The 15,740-nt window shown below is 44.2% G+C and overlaps 1 protein-coding gene across 4 annotated transcripts in view; it reads right to left on the bottom strand.

The window, feature by feature from the left end:
• Positions 1 to 483: 483 nt before the first annotated feature.
• LOC112256321 (E3 ubiquitin-protein ligase RNF130) overlaps positions 484 to 15,740 on the bottom strand; it is a 73,997-nt gene continuing 58,740 nt past the window's right edge. For 2 of the 4 annotated variants that reach the window (XM_024429486.2, XM_024429488.2), the window contains exons 6-10: positions 14,396 to 14,478; positions 8,290 to 8,386; positions 7,372 to 7,594; positions 5,212 to 5,305; positions 4,279 to 4,488 (exon numbers count right to left, since the gene is read on the bottom strand). In XM_024429486.2, the coding sequence (XP_024285254.2) occupies positions 4,470 to 4,488; positions 5,212 to 5,305; positions 7,372 to 7,594; positions 8,290 to 8,386; positions 14,396 to 14,478 (516 nt within the window). In that variant the 3' untranslated portion in view covers positions 4,279 to 4,469. Of the gene's footprint in view, positions 1,751 to 4,278; positions 4,489 to 5,211; positions 5,306 to 7,371; positions 7,595 to 8,289; positions 8,387 to 14,395; positions 14,479 to 15,740 lie in introns of those variants that run through there. The other 2 variants (XM_024429487.2, XM_024429489.2) reach the window with 1 other exon arrangement.

The raw sequence follows: 15,740 nt of genomic DNA, 5'->3' as shown, positions 1-15,740 counted from the left end.
TTTTTATAGAGTAATGTTCCGACTTTACTCGCCTAAAAACTGTGGATGGAAACGTGGTTAGAGTCCTATAAGACACAATACAGACGTACAGTTTTGACAAGAATGTTTTGCATTAGGCTATTTAGTGAATGACATACCAGTGTAATAATTAATGTTATTGCACAGTGGAATTAGGGGTCTTTGTTTCAAGCAGAGCGATGGCCTCTGATTTACAAGAAGATGTATTGCTGGAATGGAATAAAATCCTGCACAGCCTGTAGTTCCCCAGGCCCAAGTTAAAGAGCCAAGATCCTCTTCAAATGGGTAACTTTTAACCAACAGCCCCCTGAAATGTTTTGCCATGGTGAAAGGCAAGGCCCCCCCCCCCAAAAAAAACAACAACATTTTAGAATCTTCTCCAAACTCCAGCTGAAAGGTTAATGATATTTGGCTGCGTTTCAGTTTGAAGCGAGGGACACAGAACGGGGCAACACAATCAACAGGTCGTAGGCAATAATGACACTTTTAATGGTGAGGCAGTACTGTATGTAACACAGTGACCCGAAACTGTGACACACACTCCCCTCCCCGTGTCACATCAATCATCATCCCAAATATCAGATGCAAAGACTAGAACACAAAGGGACAACAAGAACAGAGGACAAAGCCTTCCACCCAAGCATTTACAAGATTGAGAAGGGAAAACAAACTGCTTTAGAGGCCACTTTAGAGATATAGATTGTATATAGATTGTGTGTGTGTGTGTATATATATATATACATACATACACACACACTAGGTCCCCCTTACTGGGGGCTGATTAGTACACGCTGTGGGTATTTCATAGGCTTTTTTAAATACACGTTAAAGTGTCATTATTATATATATATTTTTATACAGAGACACATTGGTTTCGCTACAGGGAAGAAACACTGCCTGTCACAGAGTTTATAACTTCACATAGCTGCATGTCCATTGTTCCACTGGTCTTATTCTTGCACCAGTCACTGGCCATATAGAGGAAGAGACAGGGTATGTCTGGACATAGCCCACAAGTCAAAACGTACTCTCCACTGTCCTTTTAGGCAGCATAGTAAATACAACAGAGCCAACTGGTCCACCTGCGAAGAAACAGTATGCCTTTCTATTGTTGCCTTCACGAATAAAGATCCAAAGAAAGCTAAATAAAATGATGGTTTGCTAATCATATATAGCTTACAGATGTATTGCAGGATGCTGACAGTAGGCTACACTGAAACCAGTTGTTCATTTTTTTCTAGCTCGTTTCAAAATGGACGATACAGAGAGATACTGCAAAGTAAGACTAGAAAGGGTTAATTCCCCATTACAGAATATAGAAACAAATTTCAAAAAGAGTCTCTCTGGAGAAAACATTTTTCCTAAATGAAAGTGTAAAACAAAAGGAGAGGATGACTATTTCCCCTCTTCTTTTTGACAGGTAATAATAGTACATTCTGCATTGGAAGAAGGTCTTTGATGTTGTCATTGTCGATGTTCCACAAGTTCGTCAAGGTTGTCGTCTAAGTTGTTAAGCCGCCCGTCACCCTCCCGTCACCCTCCCACACAAAGGCTCGCCGGTGTGCAGGAAGGTCGAAGGCCATCCGTCCCTTAGACTGGAGTCGAAACCATGGCGACGACCCTCACGACTTGTTGTCATCGTAGAGGTCGAGCGATGCCTGGATGTCGGGAAGCTCCATCTCACAGACCACACTGCGCGGGGACAGGGAGTTCCGGTTGAAGAAGTGGCCACCTGCAAAGGAACATGGGAAAATGTCAATGTCAGTGACACCTAGAAATATTACACACCTCCCAGTAAGATACTTACACTACATGGCAAAAAGTACTTGGACACCCCTTCAAATTAGTGGATTTGGCTACTTCAGCCACACCCATTGCTGACAGGTGTTTACAATTGAGCACACATTCATTCAATCTCCATAGACAAACATTGGCAGTAGAATTCCCTATACTTAAGAGCTCAATGCCTTTCAACGTGGCACCGTCATAAGATGCCACCCTTTCCAGCAAGTCAGTTCGTCAAATCTCTGCCCTGCTGGAGCTGTGCCGGTCAACTGCAAGTGCTGTTATTGTGAAGTGGAAACGTCTAGGAGCAACAATGGCTTAGCCGCGAAGTGGTAGGCCACACCAGTTCACAGAACAGGACCACTGAAGTGTGTAGCATTCAAAAATCGTCTGTCCTCGGTTGCAACACTCACTACAGAGTTCCAAACGGCCTCTAGAAGCAATGACGGCACAATAATTGTTAGTTGGGAGCTTCATGAAATGGGTTTCCATGACTGAGCAGCCGCACACAAGCCTAAGATCACCATGTGCAATGCCAAGAGTTGGCTGTAGTGGTGTAAAGCTCGCCGGCATTGGAGCCTAGAGCAGTGGAAACACGTTCCCTGGGTTTGGCGGATGCCAGGAGAACACTACCTGCCCGAATGCATAATGCCAACTGTAAAGTTTTGAGGAGGAGGAATAATGGTCTGCAGATGTTTTTTATGGTTCTGGCTAGGCACCATAGTTCCAGTGAAGGGAAATCTTAACGCTATAGCATACATTGTAGACTAATATGTGCTTCCAACTTTGTGGCAACCGTTTGGAGAAGGCCCTTTCCTGTTTCAGGATGACAATGCCCCTGTGCACAAAGAGGTCCATACAGAAATGGTTTGTCGAGATCGGTGTGGAAGGACTTGACTGTCCTGCTTAGAGCCCTTACCTCAACCCCGGCAAACACCTTTGGGATGAATTGGAACGCAGACTGCGAGCTTGGCCTAATCGCCCAACATCAATGCCCGACCACACTAATGCTTTTGTGGCTGAATGGAAGCAAGTCCCCTCAGCAATGGTCCAACATCTAGTGGAAAGCCTTCCCAGAAGAGTGGAGGCTGTTGTGGCAGCAAAAGGTATGACCAACTCAATATTAATGCCCATGATTTTGCAATTAGATATTTGATGAGCAGGTGTTCACATACTTTTGACATAGTAGTGTAGAGAAGATGCCTGGCACCATCAACAAACCACCAAGACAAATGTAGTGTTATTCATACTTTAGTCTTAGCATCTGTAAATTAACCTCATTACAAGTGTCACTGGGATTGGACACCATCATGGACATTTGCAGTTGAGTAAAAGTGTGAGTGTAAGACATGGTGAGGTCAAACTGTGACATTGTGAATCCTCAATGATCCTCAAACTGCTATAGAACCACAAGCCAAGAGAGTTATATGTGGAAGAGCACCCGGACCATCTTTTGAATCATAGTAATCATCAATATCATTGATACCTCAATAAGATCTAAGCAGTGTTATGTAAAAAGGTTTGTGGCCTGACGATTCTGATGTGAGGTTAGACATGTAATGTAATATCTAAGAAATAGTGCCATCTACTGGGGATAGTTTTGCATTACGGCCAAATACACAATGAGCAGACAAAACATTAGGAACACCAGGTGAAAGCCATGATCCTTTATTGATATCACTTGTTCAATCCACTTCAACCAGTGTAGATAAAGGGGATGAGACAGGTTATAGAATGATTTTCAAGCCTTGAGACAGTTGCGACATGGATTGTGTATGTGTGCCACTCAAAGGGTGAGAATGGGCAAGACAAAATATTTAGGTGTCTTTGAACAGGGGTATGGTAGAAGGTGCCAGGCGCACCGGGTTGAGTGTGTCAAAAACTGCAACACTGCTGGGTTTTTCACACTCAACAGTTTCTTATGTGTATCAAGAATGCTCCACCACCCAAAGGACAATCAACCAATTTGTCACAACTGTGGGAAGCATTGGAGTCAACATGGGCCAGCATCCCTATGGAATACTTTCGACACCTTGTAGAGTCCATGCCCTGAGGAATTGAGGCTGTTCTGAGGGTAAAAGGGGGTGCAACTTAATATTAAGGTGTTCCTGATGTTTTGTACACTCAGTCATGGTCATGGATGAGCACAGAAGAACATTCAACTTTCTGTAGAGAGGTGTGTGTGTGTGTGTCTGGTTTAGATGAACAAGAATAATTGGTGTCATTCAATCAATATAGTAACGCATGCACACTCACACACAACATAGTTTTTGTGAAATTTCCGGACTTTTTGGAGTAAAAATGTTTGACCATTAAAAATCCAGATTTTCCCTAACCCTTCAGCTTAAAATAGCATTGTAACACATTCAAGACCTGAAAAATGTCAGGACATTTGGGTGAAATGTTAGGAAATTGTGGTCCTGATAATGTATGACAACCAAATACAACACTTACATTCACATAACAAGTCAAAAGGAGGGATCCACAGTGGTTTAATGTCTCAAAGCGCTTTGCCCTATTACAACAACAAAAAATACTAACAATACAGAAAAGGTACAGTAGTACAAGCTTACAAATACAATACAGAAAAATATGTCACAAGGCGGCAACATTGCCACGAGGCTCCGGCAGAGAAAGGGTCTAGAGGGGCAACCACGTGATGGTCATTACTCCTCCCACTCCAGGCTGGAAGATAAGGAAGAGGAAATGAATGACATTTAGAAAATAAGGTGGCAGAAGAAAGAAATAGCATGCAAGCAGGATCAGAGAAGGGAAATGCAATTGATCTGAACATTAAAAAAATACTTTTCTCTTGTGTAAGGCACTTATAGCTCTAACACTTTTGATTTTCATTTTATTTGGAGTAGAGGGGATGGATGGAGGCTGTGGCTTCCGGAAATTGTTGTTCTGATCTAGTGCTACTTTATTGGGCAATATTATGAAACACTACTCACACTGTCTCCGTTAATAGATGTGCAAACATGCACAATCCAATATTATCTTACTTTTTTAAAACTCTAACTGCAAATGTATCAGATACATGCCAGTACCCATGTCAACTGTACTTGACTTCAGTACAAATATACACTATGCTACAATTGTGCTGTTAAAGTATTTCGATTTATGTTAGCTGGAATAATAGTCTCAGATTTTTTTGCATCTGTCTGGACTGTATTCAAACTCCATTGTCTTGGCAATGGTTCAAAGTAGTCAGAGTTTAGCCAATTTCAGATATCCACAAATCCAGGAGGATAGGCCTGGATTCCGGCTTAGTTAACAGGAAATTAAATAGACAACAATATTCTGTGACAAAACCATCAGGACTCTATGAAACCAAATCTTGAATGAAAGTACAATTGAATCCAGTAGTAGAAAGATTTAACTATGGAAGTGGATGGTGGTACTCACTCAGGGCTGGAGAAGCTGGCAGTGGCCTTGATGATCATATAGAACAATGTGAGAGCGCTGAGAAGGCCGAAGCTGGCGATTATAAACCACTCCTCTGTCAATAAAAAGGAAAGGAGGGGGGGGGGGTTGTCACTGCAGCCCATCATGCAATGGGTTAAAAACCGAGTCCCCACAGGAAAACACAAAATATCTTTCCTCTCTTTGGAAACCAATGTGAAGCGGAAAAGTCAGGAGGATGAAGAGACGAGAAGATGAAGAAAGATGGGGCGTGTCCTTAAGATCCAGAGGAGAGCGACAGAGGAGAGAGGCAGGATGAGCTCGAAGACAGGAGATAAAGACCTGGAAGCACGGGCATAGTTTAAAGACAGAGTGTTATGCACACACAGGCAAATGTGCACATACACAGACAGACACATACGCATGACCTCCAACGCACCCACACACACACAAAAGCAAAGATCGCACGCACACATGCACCCACACACCAACTGCGACAGAAAGAGAAACAGAGGTGTATGTAGGCCTACAGTGCATGTATCTATACAATGCATGTACACAGAGTATACCAAACATTAAGAACACCTTCCTAATATTGAGCTGCACCCCCCCCCCCTATTTTGCCCTCAGAACAGCCTGAATTTGTCAGGGCATGGATTCTACAAGGTGTTGAAAGTGTTCCACAGGGATGCTGGCCCATGTTGACCCCAAAACTTCCCACAGTTGTGTCAAGTTGGATGGATGTCCTTTGGGTTGTGGACCATTCTTGATACACACGGGAAACTGTTGAGTGTGAAAAACCCAGCAGCTTTGCAGTTCTTGACACAAACCAGTGCACCTGGCACCTTCTACCATACCCCTGTTCAAAGACACCTCAATATTTTGTCTTGCCTACTACCATACACCCCCCCGTTCAAAAGGCACTTAAATATTTTTTCTTGCCCAATCACCCTCTGAATGGCCCACATACACAGTCTCAATTGTATCAAGGCTTAAAAATCATTATAAAACCCAGTCTCCTCCCATTCATCAACCTGTCTCCTCCCATTCATCTACACCAATTGAAGTGGATGTAACAAGTGCCATCAATAAGGGATCACAATGTTTTGTATACTCAGTGTATAGTACTAATGTCAAGGTAGTGGCACTGGACACATTGAAAGAAGGAAATTGAGTCACATTATCAAACAGCATAAATTGGGTGGATTTAGGAAATAATGACTGATTCATTGATGGAAGTAGGCCTAGGTACTAAGAGTTCTAAAATAACTCACCTCACTCTATTATTTAGCTGTTGAAGTATTCACACTGATTAGCTGTGTTGTATGCATTACTGAATTACAATTACTAGCTTGAAGCGAAAGGACAGTACACAAGTAGTTGTCGTAATAACTGCAGTGAAATTTCTCATTTTGTTGCTGCAGCGCTGTGAAAATCCATTTTTTTCCCCCTTCATAAATAGTTATGCACAGTAAAACAGAGTGGGGTGTAACATTTGTTTTGGTAGGGGATCGGTACATTACAGAATGGCTTTTTGCCAGTTGTGCTTTTAGCCTTCTCGTGGTTGAGGTTAGGATCAGGGTGGGATAGGGATTATGGATTATACAGACAGTGGCAGCGGGATTCAGGAGGGGGGTGACCTACAAGAGACAAGTCTCTGGGGCTGTATTGTGTGTGTGTGTGTGTCAAAAGAGGGGATGAAGAGCAGTAAGGAGGGGGCAGGGAGGGATTTAGGAAAAATATTGTGTGTGTGTGTGTGTGTGTCAAGTCAATTTACCAAAAGGTTTGCAGCTCCAGTAAATATTTTGCTACTCAGTTTAAAAAGTCTGTTTGGCCTTCACTAATTTTTTAAAATGTCATAACCAGAGACATTTTATTTTGTCAAGGTGCATTCCTTCACTTAGTGTTTTGAACTGAAAAGACGGATCTTGCATTCTGATTTGCCAGGATAAAAATACAATTGTGGGACACTTTTAAACACTTTTAATGGGTGCGTGGGTCACAGAGTGTGCCTGAATTCGAAAGGTTGAGAAGGAGAGAGAATTAAACAAAAAAAGAGAGAATTTCTGTTCTATTCCAATTTTATAACACTGAATGTAACCTTTCATATCAATAAAGTCACTTGAAATAAGAAAGAGTGTGTCCGAGGCGTAAGCTGCTTACTGGTGACGGCGATGTTGATCTCTCCGGTGCGGGGGGTGAGTTCTCCGCTCTCGGAGGGGATCTGGGGTCCGGTACCGAGGGGGCCTCGGTGCAGAGGCTCCAGGCTGATGGACGTCTCACTGGACAGGTCCACCAAGGCCGTCCGCTGGCTGGCCATTGTCTGGCTGCGCCCTATCCTGTGGTCCATGTCAAAACCGGCATTGTCCACGCACGGCAGGTTGGGCTAAAGGGGGAGAAGTAGTAAAAACACAGGGGTTAGGGAAATGTTATGGTTAGTGGGTCAAGTCCAATTTGTGATATATTAACTTTTGCCAATGTTAGCTCACGCTAGAAAGAACAGAGGCACGGCACGTTTTTAACACAACTCGATATTTTGATCGCTGACCCCGATTTTGACCCTGAACCCTACCAAGTAGCTCTTGTAGCAGCTCATCAGATCCAATGATACCACTTTAGTCTGTTCTGGTATGACTCAAATTTCTGGTGTCCGAGCGATAGTTCCACAACTTGCCAGCAGGGGGCATACTAGGGCTGTCTATACATGAGGTCACACACAGCTGGCATAAACCGAGGGTTACGCAATCGCCTGGATAAACATCTGTCACAATGACCGGGAGCAGCATGTGAAGGGCAATCTGGGGCAATCACATCTTAATCTACAAAACAACACATGCAGTTTAATAGACAGTGAAAGAGTTTGTTGTATTCTACAGTTAATCAACATAAACATGTGAAATTGAGACATGTTTACATAATATCTTCTAAGGTCATCTTTTTACTCTCATTATTTGGGTCAAGAGTATCGTGTGATCAGGTGAGGGGGGAAAAAAAGGGCTGAGGCCATACCGGTACTGGCATACTAACTTTAACACATTTCCACTGATAAGGCACTAAGACATTGACAACACTAATACTCACCATGATGCCCAGAGCCTTGAGGATGTTCAGCTTACACATGGGGCAGGTACAGTGCTCGTTCAGCCAGGGGTCCACACACAGCTTATGGAAGACATGTCTGTGCAGAGAGCGAGACAGAAACAAAGAACACGGTTGAAGAGCACGAAGCCACCTCCACAAACAAGCCCCCCCAAATGGCCGACATGGGGCTCTTCAAAATCCGCTTTGGCCCCCTTTTCCCCCCTTTACTTCCTGCGACTGGAGAATGACTGCTCTGTTTGAGCCGGCTAGGAGGGCCTGTTGTGTCTTTAACGGCAGCAGAAAGTTGGTGGGAAAAGGAAACGAGTCACGCTTTATAGACACAGTGGTCATTGTGGGGCAACTTAGACACAAAATTGACATTGTGTGTCTTATGACACAAGGCGGCCATTGTGGCTATGAGAGAAACATCCTTTAAAAAAATATATATATATGAATGGTCTGTTCCATATTATTACATAACGGCGGATGGCCAGTTTCACTGCACTTCAAAAGGACCATTACGACCACATTCACGGTAGCTTCTCCTGTCTAACTGAGCTCCTTAATGTCTTTATTAAAAGGCATGGTACGCAAACCATTTCAACGTTAAATATCCTTATGTGGAGCATCCATAAAACAATACAAGGCCCCATTTATTGCTAAAGAACACTTCCTTAAGTGGGAGTAAAAACAATGCATAATAGAAAATACTCCTAAGGACAAACATAAAAGTGCAACGGTTGATTCTGCTAAGTGCCTGTCTAACATAGACTGGCATTTCCTGGGCATGGAGTGTAAAGTGCTGTTCCTTTTCAAAGCCTCTAACAGTGGGGGCACCCAGCCTCTAGCACTGCTTTATTGGCTTTCAAGGCAGGCACAGAAAACAAGGGCTTTATACATTAATGAGGAGTCCGTTTACCATACAATGGCTTGGGGAGAAAGTCGGTGAGCAGTCAGAAGCAGAGCTGCAAGAGAGGGACTTCTGGATAAGCCGCGAGTGCAGTCAGACTCGGATAAGAGCTTGCGTTTCAGTTTGTTTGTTTCACAGTTTAAATGTGTGTGTGCCACAGGAGGTTGGTGGCACCTTCATTGGGGAGGACGGGCTCGCGGTAATGGCTGGAGCGGAATGAGTGGAACATGTTTCCATGTGTTTGATGCCATTCCATTGAGTTCGTTCCAGCCATTATCGTGAGGCGTTCTCCCCTCAGCAGTCTGTGTGCGTGACCGTAACGAGTGTCGGTATCGGTCTGTGTATGCTATAAGTGAGCAACTACAGTCAGGGAGAGATTGCGCTCAGAGTATTTGCGTGGTATCCGAAATGGCACCCTATTCCCTATGTAGTGCACTATATAAGGAATAAGTAGTGCACCACATAGGGAATAGGGTGCCATTTGGGATGCTTCCTTTCTTAGAGCAGCGGGGGGAAAAATTGACGGTCAGACAGACGGGTTATTAGATACCATACCAGATGGCATCACGGAAAAAACGCAACATACCAACCAGAATAAATTACATTTGTTTTTCCTGTCTTAGTTGGTATGTTTGGTTTATCCGGATGGCATCTGTTTTGACATCTAATATGTTTGCCTGCCTGCCTGTATATCTGTCTACCTTCCTGTCTGTCTGGATGTATATCTGTCTACCTGCCGGTATAACTGTCTACCTTTCTGTCTGTCTGCCTGCCTGCCGGTATAGCTGTCTACCTTTCTGTCTGTCTGCCTGCCTGCCGGTATATCTGTCTACCTTTCTGTTGAAGTCGGAAGTTTACATACACTTAGGTTGGAGTCATTAAAACTCGCTTTTCAACCACTCCACAATTATTTTGTTAACAAACTATAGTTTTGGCAAGTCGGCTAGGACATCTACTTTGTGCATGACACAAGTCATTTTTCCAACAATTGTTTACAGACAGATTATTTCACTTATAATTCACTGTATCACAATTCCAGTGGGTCAGAAGTTTACATACACTAAGATGACTGTGCCTTTAAAACATTTGGAAAATTCCAGAAAATTATGTCATGGCTTTAGAAGCTTCTGATAGGCCAATTGACATCATTTGAGTCAATTGGAGGTGTACCTGTGGATGTATTTCAAGGCCTACCTTCAAACTCAGTGCCTCTTTGTTTGACATCATGGGAAAATCGTTATAAATCATCCAAGACCTCAGAAATTGTTTTTGTAGACCTCCACAAGTCTGGATCATTCTTGGGAGCAATTTACATAACGCCTGAAGGTACCACGTTCATCTGTACAAACAATAGTATGCAAGTATAAACACCATGGGACCAAGCAACCGTCATACTGCTCAGGAAGGACACGTGTTCTGTCTCCTAGAGATTAACATACTTTGGTGCGAAAAGTGTAAATCAATCCCAGAACAACAGCAAAGGACCTTGTGAAGATGCTGAAGGAAACAGGTGCAAAAGTATCTATATCCACAGTAAAACGAGTCCTATATCGACATAACCTGAAATGCCGCTCAGCAAGGAAGAAGCCACTGCTCCAAAACTGCCATAAAAAAGCCAGACTATGGTTTGCAACTGCACATGGGGACAAAGATCATACTTTTTGGAGAAATGCCCTCTGGTCTGATGAAACAGAAATTGAACTGTTTGGCCATAATGACCATCATTATGTTTGGAGGAAAAAGGGGGAGGCTTGCAAGCCAAAGATCACCATCCCAACAGTGAAGCACGGGGGTGGCAGCATCATGTTGTGGGGGGTGCTTTGCTGCAGGAGGGACTGGTGCATTTAAAAAAATAGATGGCATCATGAGGGAGGAAAATTATGTGGATATATTGAAGCAACATCTCAAGAAATTAGTCAGGAAGTTGAAGCTTGGTCGCAAATGGGTCTTCCAAAGTTGTGGCAAAATTGCTTAAGGACAACAAAGTCAAGCTATTGGAGTGGCCATCACAAAGCCCTGTCCTCAATCCTATAGAAAATGTGTGGGCAGAACTGAAAAAGTGTGTGCAAGCAAGGTCTACAAACCTGACTCAGTTACATCAGCTCTGTCAGGAGGAATGGGCTAAAATTCACCCAACTTATTGTGGGAAGCTTTTGGTAGGCTACCGAAAATGTTTGACCCAAGTTAAACAATTTGTTGGAAATGCTACCAAATACTAATTGAGTCTATGTAAACTTCTGACCCACTGGGAATGTGATGAAAGAAATAAAAGCTGAAATAAATCACTTTAGTATTATTCTGACATTTCACATTCTTAAAATAAAGTGGTGATCCTAACTGACCTAAGGCAGGGAATTTTCACTTGGATTAAATGTTAGGAATTATGAAAAACTCAGTTTAAATGTATTTGGCTACGGTATGTAAACTTCCTGTCTTCAACTGTATATCTGCCTGCCTGTCAGTCCATCTAAATCTGACCAAAAAACTTCCCTCCATTGACAACATACTGTCCTATAGACTGATATTAAATGTACAGAGACACAAATTGAGTGGCCGTCAAGTATACTCCCATTACTTCAATGCATTTAGTTATTGATTGGGGATAGCAGTCTGTACTTAAGGGAGGCTCCAATTGGGTTGGTGTTCAGAGATACTGAATGCAGACAGAGAAGGACGCAACATGCACCCACATGATATGGACTGATAAACTCCATTCTACATAAACAGCCTGGTTGTCTCCACTCGTTCTCTCACTCCCTCGCCCTTGTTTACTCGTTTCTCCTCATTTCCTCCCTCTCTCTGTTCTCTCTCCTCCAAGTCCGTGTGAATAAACCATGTGTTTGCCATCGGATCAAGTCTTAGATTATGGCTCCTCTACAAAACTAAAAGTACTGAGGTTACCCAGAAAAACTACTAGTGTATTCTTGGTATCATTGCAGTGTGACACACACAGGTAGCGATGAAGGGCAGGAACCAAGGGTACATTTACCTTTGAACCACTAACATGACCAGTCAATCGCACATGTTACTCTAAATCTGTAATTAGCTTATCCATGGATTGTAGACAAAAAAAGATCTCTTTAGCTAGCCTAACTCTGACACTAATTCATTAATTTTGAAATGGTGATTATCCTGCATTGCATTGTGTCTATTACTTAAATAAACGATAGCAGGTTTTGAGGCCAGCCAATTCTAACTTTTCAATTTCCTTTAAAATGTTTGAAACATGTAGACAATCAGCATGTCCACAATTTCTGTGAGGACGTACACGCGAAGAAGACTCGCCCCTTTCAGCCTCATAAGAAGGACCTGTGTCCTTCACTTCCCCTTCTCACAGCAATCTGAGTGCTCCTCTTTGACAGAGACTGGATAAGCAGGATGGATGGAGAGCATTAATGGCGATTGGCCAGTTTAGTCCTGGACTGTGTTTACATTTCTGATATCTGATCTGTACTGAGCTGGTCTGTGCTGGACTGAAGAAGGGGGTACGTCGTCCTTGCGTCAGTTGGGCCAAATGAAACACAGCCCCAATGCAATTATGCAGAGATTGGCCGGCTGAGTCAGCTGCTACTCAAGACCAAGGGTGCATCTCCAAAGTCTAGGAGAACTTTGGAGATGCATCTGCAGAGACAGGATAGGTGAAAGCAATGTGGCCGGATGCCTACTGGGAATCGTCTTTCACCTGTCCAGTTCTTTCACATCAGTGCAGATCAAAGAGAGGAGGCAAGTAGAGGAACACTTTCTGGATGTGCCATGTTCTGACCGAATGATTGATATGTCTTGACATGTCTTCAGAAGGACACCTTGGGACACATCTTGAGAGTGACTGTGATGACCAGCAGTGTCCTGTCCCTTAGTCCAGTTTCTTAGTTCCATCAGCAAAGACCAGAGAGGACACGGCAGATGGCGCAGGGAGGGGTGTGTGTATGTGTGTACAAGACAGAGAAAGACAGTGTCCGTGCCTGCGTGATCATGAGCCTAAGTGTGTGTGTGTGCACGTTGCAGAGTGTGTGTGTGGGTCGGAGGAGGACGTTGAAGTACGTGTGTGTGTGCGGGGGGGGGGTGATGGTGCTGGATGCGCCTGGAGGTCATTTGGCAGCGCTGGGTCTAAATATAGCCGGAGCGAGCTTGCAGGGGTTACGACTCACAGCGAGACCCGACGGCCTTGATAGCAGAGCGTCTGCATTTCCAAAACAGACCAGACTCCATTTAGCCAGAGCTCCTCCCTCTCTCCCCCTCCTTTTTCCTGGCAAGAGCTTAAATGTCAACTCTAACAGACATTACATTTTCCACTTCCTTTGTAAACCTTAGTGATCCACTAAACCAACACATGCTGTATGTGTCCTACAACTGATCCTAAATCAGATCCAAATGGTCAAACCAGAGGTGATTGACAGATAGTAAAAATGGGATTTTATGGATGAAATTTTTTTCACCTGACCTGCACACATACAGTATTTAATTTTCGCTCGTCCTGTTTTCATATTCCTGTGGTGTTATGTATGTGTGCAAATGACCTATGGCTAAATTGTTGTGGGGCGTGTCTCTGGTCTAGCCTGATGTGCGTCAGTACATTCGTCCCACTGAGCAGAGCTGCAGGAAAGGTGTGTGACGGATGAGTGTGGTGATTACCTCAGACAGGAGGAGAGATGTCAGGGACGGGTAGAAACGCACGTCACAGGAGGAGGGAGGGAAGGAGAGGAGGAGGGAAGGAGAGGAGGGACGGAAGGAGAGGAGGAGGGAAGGAGAGGAGGGAGGGAAGGAGAGGAGGGAGGGAAGGAGAGGAGGAGAGGAGAGGAGGAGGGAAGGAGAGGAGGGAGGGAAGGAGAGGAGGGAGGGAAGGAGAGGAGGGAGGGAAGGAGAGGAGGGAGGGAAGGAGAGGAGGGGGAAGGGGATGTAAGTGGATGGTGTGACATTGAGAATGAGTGGATGGCGGACATGTTGCATTCCAAATCCGAGTGAGTGTCTGTTGCGTGTAAGAGGGGCAAGGACGGCGTCAGGCTGTCAGCTAAAACTCCTGGTTTAGGATGTATATACTGTAGGTACTAGGACAGACACACACAGTCTTGTACAACTAACCTTGTGGGGACACAAAATTCAGTCTCATTAAAGATCCTATTTTCCTTAAACCCTAACCCCAAAATGTAACCCCTAACTAACAAAATGTCTCTCCCCCCAATCCCCACACGCACTCACTTGCAGGGCAGGATGCGGACCACGTCGTTGAGCTGGTAACCCTCGATGCACACAGCGCAGTGGTTGAAGTCCGGGTCTGTCTCCTGCAGGAGACAGACAGTACAGTCAGTGTTAGACAGCCACAACTAACAGGAAGTCATCTACAGAGGGAGTGAATGAACAGTGACAATGAAACAAATGCTTCACTTTTGACCATTCGTATTGAATATCAACCAGCTTACAAATAGCTGTTTTGTGCGACAGACCCGAGGTGGAAATGGGGCCAAACATGGTCAGTGTCATGCCCATCAGTCGGGGTGATGCTTAAGCATGACATGGGAGGAAAAGAGGGAGAGAGAGGGGAGGAGTGGCTGGTAAGTGAGAGAGAAAGAGGTGTGAATAGGGGTGGAGAGGTAGAGAGAGATCGCGTGAAAGACAGTGACAGACAGGGGGATGACAGTGAAAACATGACTAGAGAGGTATAGAGAGCCCAGGAAGAGAGGGGGGGATGGTGGGATTGTTGCCATCGTTCTTTGAATCTAAGAGAGACTGACAGAGAGGGCATGGAGAAAGCGAGAGAGCGAGGGGGAGCGAGAGAAAAAAAGTGATGAAGAAAGAGAGAAAAATAGAAACAGTGTGATGAAGAGTGTGATGAGAGAGAGAGAGAGAGAGAGAGAGAAAGAGCGCGTGTGATAGAGGGAGGGAGAGAGTGTGAGGGAGGGGGGAGAGAGAGAACAGAGTGTGATAAAAAGAGAGAGAATGTGATAGAGAAGGAGAGATGGAGAAAAGAGAGAGAATCAATGCCATATTATTTATGGAGTGTGGCTATCTGTCTCTACTGACAGAGGAGAAGCCGCCACAGAGGCACAAGGACATACCAGCGCCCAGCCCAGCCTGGTCGGGGACTGAATTAACCAGAGCAAGCAGGGAGGGGCTGATCGATATGACAGGAACAGGGCTCTGAGAGAACACAGACACCGCTGTCTGCTATCTCTCCAGTCATACATGGGAACACTAGCCTAGTCCGACATGCATGTGCTTTAGATAGCTCCACTGACGGTGTACAATGGTGGCCCCATACGACCATGGCAATAATAGTCAGCGGAGTTGGCTTAAGCCCATATAGATGTGGGACCAGGCAATGTAAAATACTGATAATAATAACAATGTCTGTGTTAAGCTGCGATTTTTTAAAATCCAAAGTGACTTATAGTTATCGAGTATGTAAGGTCCCTGCAGAAATCAAATCGTCAACTTAACTTTGTTCCAACAAACCAAGCCATCATAACTGGCCATGCTGTTGGCAAAATTGGATGCACAGTACTTCTTGGTATTCGAGTATTGATAAAGTCTGATAGTTTGTGTA

This window comes from Oncorhynchus tshawytscha, linkage group LG08, assembly GCF_018296145.1.
Source record: "Oncorhynchus tshawytscha isolate Ot180627B linkage group LG08, Otsh_v2.0, whole genome shotgun sequence".
Taxonomy (NCBI): domain Eukaryota; kingdom Metazoa; phylum Chordata; class Actinopteri; order Salmoniformes; family Salmonidae; genus Oncorhynchus; species Oncorhynchus tshawytscha.
Note: the sequence above shows the minus strand (reverse complement) of the source record. Positions and strands in the feature narration are given on the sequence as shown.